Raw genomic sequence first — 18197 nt, forward strand, 5'->3', positions numbered from 1 at the left:
TTTATTAATATTAAAATTCGAATATATTCGAATATGTATTAATAATATTTTAACCATTAAATGCCTTCAGTAAGACCGATATTGGTATCAAACTTAAGTTCTATTTGTTCTGTCCACCAGAGGGCAGTGTATCAGTCAATGTCAATAGACTACAAGCACGAAAGGCTGAGTATTTATGCGTGTGTCAAAATTTTTATTATTGAGCATAGGGCTGGGCGATACAACGATAGCGATATGTATCGCACATGTAATCGATATCAATAAAAAATACGTTCGATAGAACATTCATAATTAAAAGCAACACACACCTCCTGCCTTATGTTGTCCATAAATAAAATAGGCTAAATATATCTTGCATTGTAGTATGTCAAACTCTACCAGAGTAGGCGGTAGAAGTAGGCCTAACGTTACCTCAACACAGACTCTCCTTGCCCCGTGCACCTGCCTCGGGTAGTGACAGGCACAGGTGTCTGGAGTCAGGTGAAGTGTGGAGGAGTAGGCAGAGGCCAGCAATCTACCAGGACTGCCATTCAGCCACTCCTTGCCCCGTGCACTCTCTCTCTCCCTCTCAACAGGCGCATCCTTCCTCAGCATGCACATGTAATCCAAACATTAATCGTGCAAGACGACTGGCTAAATTGCTATTAAATCCGGTTAGCATCATTAGCACGCTGTAACCTAATTTGTTCAAAACTACTGCATTCAAATTGACTGCTAAATTCTAATCATCTCAGTCCCAATGCAAATGGAAAAGTATTTTCCAAGACTCAAACGGGCCTGTCCCAAGGAGAAAAAGTATTCAATTGAAACTTAAACACACGTGGGGAAACTGAACAGTCTAACCATAGACTATGATAAACTAGCAAATTAAGCTAACGTTACTTTGTTTACAATATTTCCAGGCTTCAACCAGTGCTGCTTTTCATTCAGACTTATCTGCACATTTATTTATTTGAGTGTTTTTAATGATTGTGTTGCCATTTCTTTTCCCTGTTTGCTTTCATTGATAACTAAGGTGATTAAAATCAGAGGAAGGTTAAGTTTAAAATACAAATGTCTATGTGGGAGCTGAGCTCACTAAGCGCGAACCAGCCAGGATGCTAACCTACAGGAGCCCAGATGGCCAATAATAGCCTTGCTAATGAGCTTGTGATTTCGCTTCAGAAGGCGTGAAAAAAACCTCGGAATCTGAATTGAAAACAACGTTTAGGCTACAACCAAATACATTTACAAAAACATATTTCCATAGGCTACAGTTTCGAATATTAAGAGATCCCTAACATTTGTTCGAATATCTTTAATTTTTAAAATACCTTACGTACCTTGCATCATCTGGGACTCAAACCAGCAATCTTACAATTGACAGCCTAACCCCTTAGACCACTATGCCCCCATGTGTTAACCTTCCAATCTGAATAAATTTGGCAAAGTCAATGTGTAAACCTCTGTTAATAGGCGAGAAATCACAGTAACAGATACGTGTTTTGTATCCCTGTTTCGTGTTTGATATAATTTTCTTTACATTTTAGTTGCATTTATTATATGACTCATCAGAATGTGATTAGAATCCCCATTGACTTGAATGAGTCTATGTTTTATAATGAAGTTTGCTGTCATAATTAGATTTTTATCAGATAAGTGATGAATTGCTTTTGGTAGTTTTTTTTTTAACTTCTTTATCTTTGGTAGTTTCTTATCACCCTTCTTCATATTTTCCCCCTTCCTTTTCCCCCCTGTTCCGCCCACAGTCGGGCGTCGTCTGCAGACGAGCTCCGCCTCTCCCAGTCCCTCCCCACTTCCTCTTTCTTTGCCCCGCCCCCTGTCCAGCGGTCACAGGCCACACCCCCGTCCACTCCCCAGAGGCGGGGCAACTTCACGCGGGAGGAGTACGAGCGACGTCACCAGCTGAAGATCATGTCCGACCTGGACAAGGTGCTCCGGCAGAAGCCGTCCACCAGTAAACAACAGAAACAACAACAACAAAAACAACAACAACAACAACAACACAAACAACAACAGCACAAGCACCGCGCCAACAAGAGTCAGGACAACAATGCCGTCATCACCAAGAGCCCTGCCAAGAAAAAAACTGGTAACTTCTCTTCATATTTTGTTTGGTCCACAGTGCAGAGTGTTAGCCTGGAAAATCCCGACCCTGGTAATCTCGCGAGAACTCTGGATTATCAGGATAGCAGAGTGCTACATAACTGTAAACAAAACAAACAAAACTGCTGCCCTGATTTAAAAAAAAAAAAAAAAACAGTGCAACTAATCACAGCTGGTATTCTGTCTATAATGGAGTGGAATAGAATTTTCTAGGGGACCCCAAGCTTTTTACCGGTAGTGTACTTGTACCTGTAGTGTAGTGTACCGGTAGCATTAAGCCCTGAGAGGCCGTAGTTTACACTGACTTTATAACAGCTAAGGGCCATTGTTAGGCTCGATGCGCAATTGGACCTAAAACCCTTAGGTGTTCTAAAATCAGTGTAACCTACAGACTCGGTGGTAAAGACTGGGAGAACGGCTACAGCCCCCTTAGGTGTTCTAAAATCGGTGTAACCTATGGACTCCAGTGTTCTAAAATGTTTACCACATACATGGCAAGATTTCATGAAATAAAACAAGAAATAAAATTATTTATTCACAGATAATCATTCGTCCGCCAATAAGTATATTTCCTCTATCTGTATGGTTGCCAAGCAACGTCGAGATCAGCCACTCTAACTTTTCTATGAAGTTGTAGTAGCGCAGTAGTATAGAACGAAATGCGATCATGGTGTATGTTTGTGCTGGATTTTACAACAGCATCAAACGCGATTCAGCCAATCATATTCAAGGACCGGAACTATCCGTTTTAGAAATACGTACATACGGACACACATATACATGCATACATACATGCATGCTGTTTGGACATGACTACAGACAGCCAGTATGTCAAGATATATATATATATATATATATATATGTAACAAGGTTAGAAGGGTGGATGGATGGGCTGTTTGATTCATGCAACGGAGGAACCCTGTAACCTGTTTGTCGCCCAAGGGCCCTACCCCCCCCTCCATCCTGCACTTGCACCTGCAGCCACCCCACCCCTGCCCCGTGCCTTTCTCTTGTGTGATGTGCCCCGCTCGTCTTGTTATCCCCTCTAGGCCTGTGTAGCTGGCTGATTACAAAGCTACAGATCCAGATCAGACGCTCACCCGTCATCTCAACTCTTTGTCACTGTGACATGATCTATCTGTTCTGTTGTTCAGGGCATCGATGACTCAATCCCTTCATTCCATCTAATCCCCTACCAATTACCAGTGGTTACATGAGTCTAGCTGTGGGGTAGACTCCTGTGTCTTCTTCACCTTTTTTTCTCTCTCTGTCGCTTTACTCTCTCTCTTTTCTTAGTTCTTCTCACTCTCTCAGTAAATCTAGGTCATTAGGCAGTTGTGGATCATTAGGCAGTCATCCTCTATCATTATCATCATATCAGTGGTCATTAGGCAGTTGCCCATGGATTGGCGAGAAGTTAGTTCTAGGGTAATCCCATATCCTGTAGACATAAGCCGTTTGATGAATGGACAGTGTAGATGGGATGTTCAGGTAGATGGAAAGTTGTCCAAATGACTGCCCTTACGAAAAAAGAGCTAGCAGTGCAATTTCTATAGTAGTTCTATGGTAGAGTGTAGTACTTCTGTGATGTTCCATAATACCTCTAGAATATCCTTTCTGTCTATTTCGAAATACTATAAGATTCCTATAATATCTCTAGTATTCCGATAATGTTATCATGTGTCCCAAAATACTATAAGATTCCTATTATATCTCTAGTATTCCGATAACATTATTGTGTCCCAAAATACTATAAGATTCCTCTAGGTCTTTCTGGTAATAAAGGTGGGATGGAGGGTCCGTGAGTCGAGTTCATGAGGCAGCGGTAGGCCTATTGCACACAGCATCCCTGATAATAACCCTGCCTAAAGAGAAAAAAGGTTACTGTTAGCCTTAACAGTAGAGTGTGGTTAGACACATGCTGCTAACATAGATTAGCAGGTACACCCCTAGTCTTTAACCCCAACCCCCCACTCTGTCTTTTTTGATTTTTCCTCTATCACTCACTTTTGCTTTGAACTCTGCCTTCTCTTCTCTCTATTAAATAATGTAGTTCATGAGCCAGTAGTGTGGTAAACACCAACTGCCAAATATGGATTAGCGATGCGCTAGCTGTAGGCTCTTTTATTGCCTGACTGACTGACTCTCCCTCTCCCATCCTCTGAGGCTGTGTTGTGTGTGTGAGCCCATCGCCTGTAGCAGAGACCCAGTCTGTGCGTGTGCTTGTGTGCATGTGTATGTGTGTGTGTGTGTGTGTGTGTGTGTGTGTGTGTGTGTGTGCGTGTGTGTGTGAGTGAGACCCAGTCCTTTTTCTGGCTGCTGATACCAGTGAAACCTGTTTCTCCACCACCTCAGGCTGGCACAGCTATCTCTCTTTCTCTCTCTCTGTCTCTCTCTCTCTTTTTTCCCTTACAGAAATGCAGGTTTCTCACAAACAGTTGCTTTCTCACAAACAGTTTGTGCTTTTCTCACAAACTTTTGGCAATGTTGCAGCAAATTAGGTTTGTTACCAGAAGTTCACTGGAAGTTTGCCATTATTGGCCAAGTGTATGGGGGGGTTTTCCTGCCATTAATAAAATTAAAATGAAAACAGTGAAATTAAAATGAAAAACTCGTTTTGCCATTTAATTTTCAAAGTGTCAGTGCAATTATCCTGCCAAATTTAAAAATAAAATATATACATTTGGCTTTTAATTTTCCTGATAAACACGATACATTTGTGACAAAAATAAAAATAAATTGAAAACGTCTATTTGTCATTTCATTTTCATTACCATCCTGGTATATTACTGCCAAAAATGAAAATGTTAGTTGGAAAATGAAAATGCAAACTTCACTTTGACTTTGCCTTTTCCTGACAATGCGCACAATGTATGCCAAAATGATAAATAAAATGAAAACTGACACCTGCTTGCGATTTATTTTCCATTTCTCGATTTTCATTTTTATTTTGAAGTTCACAACATGCAAATGAGCTGCATTGTTAATGAGATGTATGTGGGTGATGCTCTGGTGACGACAAATTAAATGCGCCTACCATGATCATGATTTAGCTTTAGATCAATAAACGCTGTTGGTTGACGGCAAGATGGCAGCCAGATCGGTCCAAGATGAGGCCGTAGTGGCCCTAGAGTCCTCTTGTATCACACGAGGCCGGCCCAGGCAGGATATCCCTGCCGAGACGATTACAGCCTATGTGCAGTTAGGAATGACCGCAACAAAAATCGCGAGCCTGCTCAATTCGTCGGAGAGGACAGTACGGCGTAGAATGCAGGAGCTTGGATTTAGGTACTGTCCTTGTTGCCAAAACTTTAGGTACTGTCATTGTTGCCAAAACTTTCCTGGGAAGTTTGCCTCTAGCGGCCAACACTGGCAAACTTCTAGCGATTTTTTTCTAGTGAACTCATTTGTTCCTCACAAATCACCCACAAGTTTGCTGCAAATCTGCCGCAAACATTTAATTTTTGTGAGGGTTGCTCTGTCTGTATCCGTCTATCTACAGAATCTATCTACACTCATTCTCTGCTCTTTTTTCCCCGTTTCATAAGTTGCTACATTGACACGAAGGTTCTCAGCCCTGGTTGTGCAATAACGCAGATAACGTATGCCCTGTCGTACTGTATGCCTATAGCTAGGACGGCTATAAATGAAAAGCCATAATGCTCTTAAGATGAGGCAGTCCCAACCTCACACCGTACAAAAAGGGTGAACAGCCCTCATGTTCTCTGTGAATCATGGATTCATACTGTGGGATCCTTTATGCTGCCAGCTCTGTGTCAGTTCCCAGAAAACACGCTGGCGCAGGGGCCTTTGGGTGGATCCCAAATGAAAACCCCTGGGTCCTGTTCCCTTGAGCGACATGGCTGACAAACCTTTTAAAAGATTAGATTAGATTACATGCTTTCATTAATGGGAAAGTACAGTGACAAAGCAGCTTCAAGATAGACATAACACCACACATTTACTGATATATATATATATATATAAAAGTTAACATACAATCAATAAATACTTATAAGTGCAGAGTTATTTTTGTGCAGTATAAAGTCTTATAGCAGCTGGTATGAAGCACTTCATATACCGGTCAGACTTGCACACTGGTGGTGGTTGGGGAGCGGGGGTCTGGGATATGGATATAGAAAGTATAACTCCTTGCATTTCTACATTTAATGTATTTTCTTGACAAAAACTGTGTGTGTGTGGGGGGGTATCATGTTTCAGCAAAAGTGGGGTTGTCATTACACCTCTAACCCCCCCGCCGCTTGAAACACCCATGGTCTCCCATACACCCCATCAAACCTGAGGCTGTGCTCTTTGATCACTTATCTGATTCCTGTCTCCTTTTTTTCCGGAAGATTCCAGTTCAGCTGGCGCCATGACCAACGGGCCCCTATCTGCTGTGAAGCCCCCCAGGTGAACAGACATGTGCACCATTTCCGTCTGTCTGTCTGCCTGTCTGCCTGCCTGTCTGCCTGTCTTTATGTATCTGTATATCTCTCTGTATATCTCTCTCTGCCTGTCTGCCTGTCTGTCTGCTGTCTGTCTGTCTTTATGTATGTATATCTCTCTCTCTCTCTCTCTGTATATCTCTCTCTCTGTCTGTCTGTCTGTCTGTCTGTCTGTCTTTATGTATCTGTATATCTTTCTCTCTCTCTGCCTGTCTGTCTGTCTGTCTGCTGTCTGTCTGTCTTTTTATGTATTTATATCTCTCTCTGTATATCTCTCTCTCTGTCTGTCTGCCTGACTGCCTGCCTGCCTGTCTGTACGTATGTCTGCCTGTCTGTACATATGTCTGACTGTCTGTCTGTCTGTCTGTCTGTACAAGGATACAAGGATACAAGGAAGTTTATTGTCACATGCATATAGTTACTGGAAGTAAGAAATGCAGTGAAATTATGTCTGGTGTCAGCCTATTTGTGCATTAATGGGGGAGTAAAAGTGCAGTAGAAGAGGGGTTTAGTAGATTAAGTGGCAAGGGGCTGCATAAAAAAGGTGGGGGAGGATTGGGATTGGGTGGGGGGCACCAACAAGGAGCACCCAAGAGCAACAGGGGCAAGGAAAAACTCCCTTACCAAGGAAGAAACCTTGGGCAGATCCACGGCTCAAGGGGCTAACCCAACTGCCAGGGGTCTTGGTGTGTGTGTTGGGGGGATGACAGGTCTGTCTTTATGTATGTATATCTCTCTCTCTCTCTGTCTGTCTGTCTGTCTGTCTGTCTGTCTGTCTGTCTGTCTGTCTTCCTGTCTGCCTGCCTGCCTGCCTGTCTGTACGTATGTCTGACTGTCTGTATTTCTGTCTGTCCCTATGTATTTCCCAGCCGTTCCAACTCCCCCGCGGGGCGGACGATGTCTCCGTGCCGGCCGGCCAATCAGAACGGTGATAAAGACTGGGAGAACGGCTCGGGGGCGTCGTCGCCGGCCTCGCTGCCCGAGTACACTGGGCCCAAGCTGTACCGTGAGCCCAGCTTCAAGTCCAACAAGTTCATCATCAACAACGCCCTCTCACGCTGCTGCCTGGCCGGCAAGGTCAACCAGACGCAGAAGGACAAGATCATTGAGGTGAGGGACATACACACACACACACACACACATGAATGCACACACACACTTTCTCTCGCTCTGTCTCTCACTCATACACCAACACACCAACACACCAACACACCAACACACACACACACACACACACACACACACACACACACATACCTTCTCTCTCTCTCTCACACACATGGGCATACTGTAGACTACAGATGAGTAGCCGGTGGCACCAGTTACAGTAAACAAAAGTTCCATCTTTGCTTAGTTCCAATGTAAATTGGCACTATGTTGGAGTATATGAACTACTTACAGTATATTTTAAATGTAGTGGGTTGAATCACAGTGGGGGGAGCTCTTTGCACAATCAGTGACATGAGCACCTGGAAGAGCAGCAACAGGTGAAGGCATGCAGGATTTGGGGGTGCTACAGTGAGTCAGAGACAGTTTGTCGAATGTGATTTTGTTAAAAATAATTATTTCTTTATGAGATTTTCCTTTTTCTCAGAATACATTTGCTTCCCTTAAAGGTTGGATTTTCCCTATTTTTTTCATTGTGAGAGTACAATAAATTTAGCCTAGAAATCTAGACGCGCCCCTAGCGGCAGCAGATTACATTTGCTGCCAGGGCTAGTCTAGCAACTCTCCGTTGGCTTGTGAGCTCCAGAAATCGAAACTTAATCAGGACATTGAAATTGTGTATAGAGTGGATTAGGTGGGCTTAACATAATGATTGATGGCAGAGTTGCAACGGTTTGGCTTGAATTCCTGCTACTTGAAAACAAAATATCCTATTAAGCGTCCTATTAGTGCAGAGGGAATTTGAAAGACAACTGATTATCCCGCCCTCGGACTGAGCACTGTGAACGGTGAGTGCCCAGACCCTACATTTTAATGTGGGTCTGGCTCGCCAGGCTACAATAAATTACCAACAGATTATTGTTTATACCTGTTTTTAGTCAACTTTACCAAAGGTGCCATTAATTCTGGAGGGTACTGTAACTGTAGGCTTACTGCTGGTTAGATTGATGATAGATAAATGGCAACACTAACTCTATATACTTAACATGGCTAATTGCGAGTTCATGGCTTGTTCGCCTGGCTTAAGTCTGGGTTTCACGGCCTGGGCTTCATTGACAATTTTGATCTCTTCTGGGAGCGACTAGCTGTTTACAATCGTGATGGGATTCACATTCTCTGAGTAAGCACAGAATCATCTACATTTAGGCCTGTTGGTTTGCCAGATATGTTATGACACTCTGACATTCTCTCCCCCTCTCTCTCTCCTCTGTTCATTTCTCTTTACATCTCTCCATTTCTCTCTCTTTTATTTTGTCTCTCTACCCCCGCCCGTCACCTGCCCCTGTCGTGTTTGTAACCCTCCATAACAATCTTTCTCTCCATCTCTTTCTCCATCTCCATCTCTTTTTCTCCATCTCCATCTTTCTCTCTTTCTCCATCTTTCTCTCTCTCCATCTTTCTCTCTCTCTTTCTCCATCTTTCTCTCTCTTTCTCCATCTTTCTCTCTTTCTCCATCTTTCTCTCTTTCTCCATCTTTCTCTCTCTCTCCATCTCCATCTTTCTCTCTTTCTCCATCTTTCTCTCCATCTCCATCTTTCTCTCTCTCTTCTCTCTCTCTCCATCTTTCTCTCTCTCTCCATCTTTCTCTCTCTTCTCCATCTTTCTCTCTTTCTCCATCTTTCTCTCTCTCTCTCTCCATCTTTCTCTCTTTCTCCATCTCTCTCTCTTTCTCCATCTTTCTCTCTCTCTCTCTCCATCTTTCTCTCTCTCTCTCTCCATCTTTCTCTCTTTCTCCATCTTTCTCTTTCTCCATCTTTCTCTCTCTCTCATCTCCATCTCTCTCTCTCCATCTTTCTCTCTCTCTCTCTCCATCTCTCTCTCTCCATCTTTTTCTCTTTCTTTTCTTTCTCTTCCTCCATCTCCATCTTTCCTCTTCATGCCTTTCTCTCTTCCATCTCTTTCTCTCTCTCCATCCCTCCATCTCCCTCCTCCATCTCTCTTTCTCTCCCTCTCCTTCTCTCTGCTCTCTCTCTGAGCGCATGTGCGGAAACGAGTGAAGGCGAATGCTGCAGTGAGACGCGTGAGTGTGGCAGCTGTGCCTTTTTTTCACTGTTTTCCTCTACCTCTACTTTTATATTTTTTCTTTGTTTGGGTGGTTTGGTTGGGTTAGCAGGTTAGGTGGTTCGGGTGCTGTTGAAATGGATTCGCTCCGTTTGCTACTTATACCGAAGGCGTCTGCCCTGGGACGGCGGCCTTAGGTACAGGGATGTTTAGGTCCTTAACACGGCGACATGCCATTAAAATAACGATGCCAGCGTCGACGCCGCTTGGCTGTTTCGATGCTCGGTCACGACCGACTCTCGCCGATCCAGGATGAGCAAGAACATTGTTTTGTTTCTCGAGGCAGTAGAGTTGGCAAATGATGTGATTGAAAGGGGAGTAGTAATTGATGGTGTTTTTCACTGATGCTACCTTTATCATCACCCTCTAATTTCCGCCCTTTATCAAAGATGAAACTTAATTGAATCTCTTTCCGTCATGGCAAATTAGTATCACCGATAAGGAAGATAGCGACTTCAAGTAGCAATCCACCCTACATATTGTGTCGTTCAGACGTCAGGTGCATATGATTTTAAAAGGATAATAAGGATATAGATTTTACTCTGAATGTGTACCCATAGAGGTTTTCATTATTTGGTATATGTGTCCACTCCTGTCAAATTAAGTGTTTTGGAATTGCGGCCAGGTTTGGCCCACCTAGTGCGGAGCTTACCCAAAGCGGTACAGGCACTCCACTTGAAGGGTGAATCAATAATGGAGCAGCCCCAGTAATGTGTTTCCAATGGTGAGGGGGTGCAGAAGCTGGTGGTGTTCAGGCAGAGGGAGGAGGAAGGTTCTTCAGCGGTGAGGCCTCCCGTTAATGGGCCTACCCTTGCTTGAACCGGCAGGGGAAGATGCAGCCCAGGCTGAACCCGACTTACCTCGCTGAACCGGGCGTAGATTTTTTTTCCCAGAATAAGCGTAGCAGGGGAAGATGATCCTGACAGATGGGATTGATTCAAGTGACAAGAAAGAGTTCACAGAAATGGAAGCTGAGTTGAACCATATTTTAAAATGCCCAAAAGGGTCAAAGACACAAATGGGATGAGGACATTGAGAGGCAAAAAGAAACATGCGAGGCCAAAAGAATAAACCGGCTTGGTGAGAAAGTGATTCTGACTATGAGTGTGGATTGTAGTTTGCGCGGGTGGATTCTACCCTACTCAAGATACACTGTACGGGACATTAAACATTTTCTGAAAGAGCAAGCATGTTAGAAATGATCAGGTCGACGAAAGCACCTGATATTGAACAATTCACTTGAAGCCCAGAGACAAAGCTGTTCATTTCTGACGGGCTTTTCTAACCCTGAGGGTCTACCGTTTAACCAAGTTCCTCACTAAGTTAAATACTACTTTTGGAGTAGGACAGTGAAATCAAAGAGGCAGCACGTCCCAAGTAAGCAGAATCATGTGTTTAATCATGCAACTTTTCTTTTTCTTTTCATTTGTTTTGACCATGAGTGATTACCTCGTGTAGCTTCCCTAAATACGTAAATGGGGCTAGGGATCCCTTGAGAAAGAGCCAGTTTCAGCTCCTGTCAAAATTATTAAAGCGTCTAGACGTCGTGCTCTCTTGCAAAGAGAGACGCACGGTGATGCAAGGAACGCGACTAGTTGGGCTCTAGAGTGGGAGGTGCTATAGCACTGAGTCACAACTCCAGCGTTAGTGGAAGTCATAATGTCTTTTTTCAAGAGCTTTACTCCCATTTCTTGTAAGTGGTGAGTTATAGAGGAAGGTGCTAGAAGTTAGAGCTGTCTTTGAGGATCATGTGTTTTGTTTTTGTTTGTGTATGCACAACTACAGCAAGAAAGAGTGGCATTTTAGAAACATTGTCTACTGTTATAGCTGGATGCAATAGTGAGTGAATATTTGTTTTATTGGGGGGATTTTTAACTGCACAGAGCAGGACATGGACAGGGAGATCATGTTGGAGCCGCATATGCTCACGCAGAGAAAGCAGGTCAATGTCTGAACCACATGACCTAAGTGATGTGTGGAGGAATTTTCTATGGATCAAAACAATATACTTGGACTCATGTCCATAGTAATATGATTTCCTTAATAGGGGCTTGACAGGTTTCTGCTTTAAACATCATCTGTATTTTAAGAACTGTGCTTTAATACTCCTGTAAGCTTTTCAGATCATAGTTTGAACATTGTGCAGTGGATTCCTGAGCTCAATTGAAGCCAAAGAGTGCTAGTGGCATTTAATACTTTAACCCATGATAAGGAATTTAGAGATGTTTTAAAGAAGCTTTCTGGGATGTTTTTGTGAATGCAAGACATCTTTATCTCCTTACAACAGTGGGTAGAGTTTTGTAATTACAAATCAACAACTGTGCAAAACGAATTACCTCAAAATATCACAAGTGGCAGAACCGGTCAATTTGAAATGTTGGAAGCAGAGTTAGTAGAAATTCAGGGTGACACTCTACTGGGGATCATGATGAGAAGAGCCTTAGCTGAGCTTCTAGGTGTTAGTATAAGGCGTGGGTCGTTCCGCGTTTCAGTGTGTGGATCAAAGGTGGATGTGCCTTCAAAGTTTTTCTTTAGCTTGGAGAGAGAAAAAATGGCCAGAGGAAATGCATTCATTCTTTGCAATCTAGGTCTAGGCAGCTTTGACCAGTGTGTGCATGATATTGAGAAATAGAGCTGCACAGTTCTATAAGAATCTATCACGGGGGCGAACTAAAGCTGATTGTACAGGCTGACAGTGTGTGTTCTTGAGGGATTGCCTCGGGACTCAGAGGAGATCCCTTGGCTGAACTTGAGTTCAGCTCCTGGCGTTGGAGGAACTGGGAGGGGAGCCCTTCAAGGTATGGAGTGTGGCAAGGCCCTAGCCTGGATGAATCCCCATGGGCACATAAGTCTTTTGGTCTGAGTGGGGGAGGATTTGTACAGTGCTTAACGACAGTCTTGCTAAGGACTTGCTGCCGTAGGCCATTAGGGGCAGTCCTCACACTTCTACCTAAAGGGTGATCTCACTGATATAAAATGCTTTGGAGACCATTAGCCGGCTCCTGTGTAGTGACTATAAATTGTTGTCCAAAGCACTGGCTAACAGATTATGCAGGGTGATAGATCAGGTCATCCATCGGACCAAACATACTGTATTCCCAGTAGATCCATTTTGATAATGTTTCTTTAGTCAGCGATGTATAGACATGGCTAAAATTTTACAGGAGCTTGATGTGGGTTTAGTCTCTCTTTAGACCAAGAAAGCTTTGATAGGGTGGAGCACAGCTATCTTTGGGACGCGTTATATGCCTTTAGTTCAGTGAAGAGAAAACTTTATTCAGAAGGTCAGGAGTTCTGTACAATGGGTGTGGAGAGTGTTCTCAAAGGAGATCAATGGTGGTTTAGGTGCTCCTTTTAAAGTTGGCAGAGGGTAAGGCAAGGGCTACCCTTGTCTGGTATGCTATACTCTTGTAATGGGAGCCTCTTTGCAGCAAATAAGACTAACTGAAAGGGTGTGTCTAGCTGCCTGGATGTAATGCCTCTTAGGTTTGTCAGCCTATGCACAGTGACATAGTTCTTCTTATTAGTGGGAAGGGATATAGAGATGGTTGTGTCTCTTAAGAGTTTGAGTTACTCTCATGCAGTAAAGTTAATTGGTCAAAAGAGTGAGCTCTATGCTGGGTCAGTGGGTGGAGGGGTGCCCAGTCTCAGGTCAGTGACTTGAACTGGAGGAAAGATGGTTTCAAGTATTTGGAGGTGTTTTCTGGGAATGATAAAATTATGGAAAAATTGGGAGGGCAGTTAGTAGTTAATGGAAGGCTTGAAAGATGGAAGGCGGCTATTGTCAAAATGTCATACAGGGGGCGTACTTATCATTACCAATCTGGTAGCATCACCTTCTGGCATATAGACTATCCTGCGTGACCTCCACCTGACCTGTTGCAAAAATCTTAAAATTGTTTTGGGATTTTTAGATGGGCTGCATTGGGTACCCTCAATCGTCTGTTTTTGCCTACATGTGGGGGCAGGGCCTCATACACTTGCATAGTAGGATCTCGGTAGCTTTAGACTGCAGTTTGTAAAAAGGCTCTAATAGCTCACAAACAAGGAAGTGTTTGAGCTGCAATACTGAAAATGGGTGGGAATTGGGGTTGACAAATCCTTGTTTTTGATGAGACCGATGCAATGGTGTTTTCTAAATCGCCACCATTTCCATCGTTTGCTTGAAAGTTTGGGCCTTGTTTAATTTCAAAGGTTTGGATCTGCAGTCTCTTATTGCCTGAGAGAGATTCTGTGGTTGGAGGTGAATGCCTGATATCTCCTCAACCAATTTCCTTCGCTTCAGAAGATGCTGTGCGGTGCCAAGATTGTCACTTTGAAAGATGGAAGACCGGACAGGGCCACACTTTGGGAATAGGAGAGGGCTTGCTGATTCCATGGGACTGAGATCACTTCTGCCAGGCTCACAGCTCCCGGAAAATGGCGGCTGCCTGCACCTTGGATGAATACTGCTACTTGTGGACTATTTGTTCAGGGGTGTGTCATCCTGACCAACTGGACCCTTTTTCCTAGGCTGGTAATTGCACCTAATTTGGATGGGTGTACAGGTCCACTTTTAACATCTAGGAGCCCAAACACTATGTTGCTGGATATGGTCACGGGGAAACAGCTGTACCATGCCTGTGTAAAAGGTGTTTAATAGGAAAGGTCAGAGACCAGGGCTGACACACCTTGGAGCGCTTGCTCTCAAACTGAATAGTGGGGTGAGGCCTGAATGGAGAGCATGTACAAAACCACCATTGGCTAAGAGAGTGGGTGACTTACAGTGGAGAATTCTTCATGGAGCAGTTGCTGTCAATGCTTTTGTTTTCAGTGATAAACACAAATGCTAGTCAGAATGTCCTTTCTGTTATCAAAGGGAAACTGTCTTTCATGCTTTTTTTCTTTTTGTTTTAAGGTTAAAACCTTTGTTTTGCTTGCTACAAAGTTTATTTTATTCGCGTTCAGTGAAGAAGAGTTCTCCACAGAGATGTTTGTCCTTGGTTTTAAATATGTCAAAAAAAAAGACAAAATGTATGCAAACTTCTGAATTTTATCCTGGGGCAAGCCAAAATGGCTATTTATATCACAAGGAGGAATACGGTGGAGAACCACCAGGAACTAATGTTGTTGTTCTGTTTTCTGCCCTGGTTAAAGCCAGAGTTTTTTGGTTGACTTCGGTTTTATAAGTTAATGCAAAATCTGGAAACCTTTGAGGAGGTGTGGTGTACCAAACAAGCACTTTGCACTGTGATTGAAAATGAATTGCATTTTAGCCATCTTTTATAAAATGGTTTTATGATCTTTTTTATATCTCCTAATTTGTGATGACAGAGTGATTGATTGACCTGTTTTTGGTTTTGTAAAACTGGAATAAAGTATGGTTAAAATCTCAATCTCCATCTCTCTCTCTCTCTCCATCTCCATCTCTCTCTCTCTCTCTCCTCTCTCTCTCTCTCTCCATCTCTCTCTCTCTCTCTCTCTCTCCATCTCTCTCTCTCTCTCTCTCTCTCTCTCTCTCTCTTTCTCTATCTGTATTTTTCTTTCTCTCTCTTCACTCGCCCCATCCCTCAACCTCTTCATGCCCTTCACCTCTTCTCTTTCTTTCTCTCTATTCATCCCTCCCTTCTTTCCTCACCATGTCACATTCTCTCTTTCTCTCCCTCTCCTTCTCTCTTGTGCTCTCTCTCCTTCCATCTCTCTTTTCTCTCTCTCTCTCTCTCTCTCCGCCCACTCCCACTTCGTCCCCATTCAGGAGATCGAGAAGAGCTCGGCGAACCACTTCCTGATCCTTTTCCGTGACTCCCATTGCCAGTTCAGAGCCGTCTACACGGCTGGTGGCGGCGGTGGAGCCAGCGGCAACAGCGGAGTCGGTGCCGGTGCCGGCAGCAACAGTGGCGGTGGCGGCGAGTCGTCGGAGGAGCTGGTGCGGCTGTGTGGCGTGGGGCCACGCGTCATCTCCTGCGCCGACGTGGAGGCCATCTACAAGTACAGCTCGGACCGCAAGCAGTTCAGCGCCATCCCCTCCAAGACCATGTCCATGAGCGTGGACGCTTTCACTATCCCCGCCCACCTCTGGCACACCAAGAAGCAGAGCACGCCCAAGAAGGTCGCCACACCCAAGTGATCACACACACGCAGACACACACACACACACACACACACACACACATAAGCGACAGAGCCACCTCACATTTTCTACAAGGCCCTAACTTCTTTCCAATGATTGACTGGGTACTCCACATGTTGGCTGGCCCAAGAAGGCCAGATCTGGATACCAAGCTATGCCCCAAAGGCCATAGAGCCTTGATGTAATCATTTTTAAAAATCCTGCAAAGATGCAAAGTCTTAAGTCTCCCTTTCACCTAAATCACCAATGAACAAATGTGACACTCACAAAATGAAATGGCACTATACAGCAAAGAACAAACATGCACCCAAATGCATGTCAATTATGTACATGATGACCACAGGGCAGTTGTGTGGGTTGATCACATGGCACATACACAACCCCACACCCCACATGGACAAACATCAGTCGCCACAAAATATGCCCCACCATGTACAAATGGCAAGTTAAGTGGTTATAGGTATTACACTGATAGGCATGTCATCTATATTGACCCAGAGCCATATAGATATCAAGAGAGTTCCATTATCAGCATCATAGTTGTTCCCACAAGGCTTCCGTTTTAACATTCCGTTATCTTAATGAAGTGGAAGTAGAAAGCAACGTTCAAAATAGAACGTTCAAGCATTGTTGAAAGGGTCTATTAAATGTGTGTATGTCAGTGACACACCAAGTGTTCTGTGTCTCCATAGGAGAGGAAGGGGAAGAACATGCTATAATTGCTCCACAGCTCCCAAACTCTACCCCATGTTATATGAGATGAATGTCCCTGGATGCCTAGCCCTATTATAAGTCACTATGTCCACTAAAACACACCCCCACCCCCCTCCTTATTTCTGAACTTTTATAAACTGCTGTAGGTTCATAAGTGTCTGTGGTTTGTAAAGCTTCCTCTGAAGTGCCCTAGTTCAGTGTTCTCACAAAAACACACCAGACTGATGATAATAAGATGTGAATAATAACAACAACCTGTGCTGTTGAATTGTGGTCTCGTGCTAGACCTGTCTCTGACCCAGGAATGTCTATTAATTTTCTTTCCTAGCTTTAAATCGAAAGCAATGTCAATGGCAAGCTCCTCTATCCTTTCTCCTTTTTCTTCCATATAAGACTGTAAATAGTGTTCTTTGTAGGTTTTTAAGGTCATTTGTTGCCCACAAAACTTTTCCAAAGAGTCTTGAAAGCCACTCTCCCTTTTTTTTTCTCTGCATGAACATGGTACAGGCAGATCACCTGTCCCATTGTGTGGGTCATACCACCTGAGCACTTAAGGGGATGAAGACTTTTTTTTCTTACTCTGTGTTGTATTTTAAAGATAAGCTGTGTATAGTTACTGTATGTACGTAGGCTCATTGCCACCCTGCATCTCAGACAAAGGAGTTTTTTCGATCATCTTTGTCTTTTTTTAAAATAATTATTTTGCCATAAGTAATGAACTTGAGAAACAGTAGCCCACTGTTACCAAGGACACTAGCCTTATCTCTGATATGACCTGTAATGGGTCAAAAACTAATAGTGGGGGTTATGTCTTCAGGCTGCTGTTATACACACACACACACACACACACACACACACACACATCCAGAAGACCTAGAAAGTCTTTGAATTTGAAGTCCTTGAATTAAAAGTGTAGGAACACTAACACACACACACACTTTCTCTCTCTCTCTCTCTCTCTAACACACACACACACAAGCACATGCACACATATATACATAAAGAGACAAGCATACAATCTTTTATGCCACAGAGAAATGCAACCAGCTGATTTTGCCTTCTGATATTTATTTCCAAGATTCCCTGAAGTCTTGTTTTGTATTTGCAAAAAAAAAGAAATGCCTTTTTAAGTATTTTCACTGCTTGTTTTTTTCTCGTTTGAGTATGAGAGCGATTACGCTATCCTTGAATGGATGAGCAAACCGTTACTGAACAGGTCAAGAAGGAATCAAGAGGTGCATTTGAGAATTTCCATTCGCAGAATGTGATTGTTTGTTAGTTTGTTTGCTTGTGTTTGATTGTTTGTTTGTTTGTTTGTTTGTTTGTTTGTTTGAACCCCTTCAGCTGTGCTGCTTTGGGCTGATGTGTATAAAATGCTGAATGGCCATTGTCTTCTGACTGACCATAACAGTCATGAGCTCAGTAAAGATTGAGTTTGAAAAAGAAAGAGTTTTTGTCCCGGCTACAATGGCCCAATGCCATAGAGATAAACATAGAGATGTGATGTGTGGTCAGTGTGTGTAAATGGTCACTGTTGCGACATTTAAGACATGATGACCCTTGCCTCCAGCCAAGCCAATCCCCACACACAC

General features: G+C 43.4%; 1 protein-coding gene across 1 annotated transcript in view; it reads left to right on the top strand.

Annotated features, from left to right (window-relative positions):
• LOC125298270 (calmodulin-regulated spectrin-associated protein 3) overlaps positions 1–18197 on the top strand; it is a 41674-nt gene extending 23477 nt beyond the window's left edge. The window contains 4 exon segments of the mRNA XM_048248973.1: positions 1749–2092; positions 6462–6519; positions 7424–7664; positions 15517–18197. Of these exon segments, the coding sequence (XP_048104930.1) occupies positions 1749–2092; positions 6462–6519; positions 7424–7664; positions 15517–15888 (1015 nt within the window). The 3' untranslated portion in view covers positions 15889–18197.

This window comes from Alosa alosa, chromosome 7 (genome assembly GCF_017589495.1).
Source record: "Alosa alosa isolate M-15738 ecotype Scorff River chromosome 7, AALO_Geno_1.1, whole genome shotgun sequence".
Lineage (NCBI taxonomy): Eukaryota > Metazoa > Chordata > Actinopteri > Clupeiformes > Clupeidae > Alosa > Alosa alosa.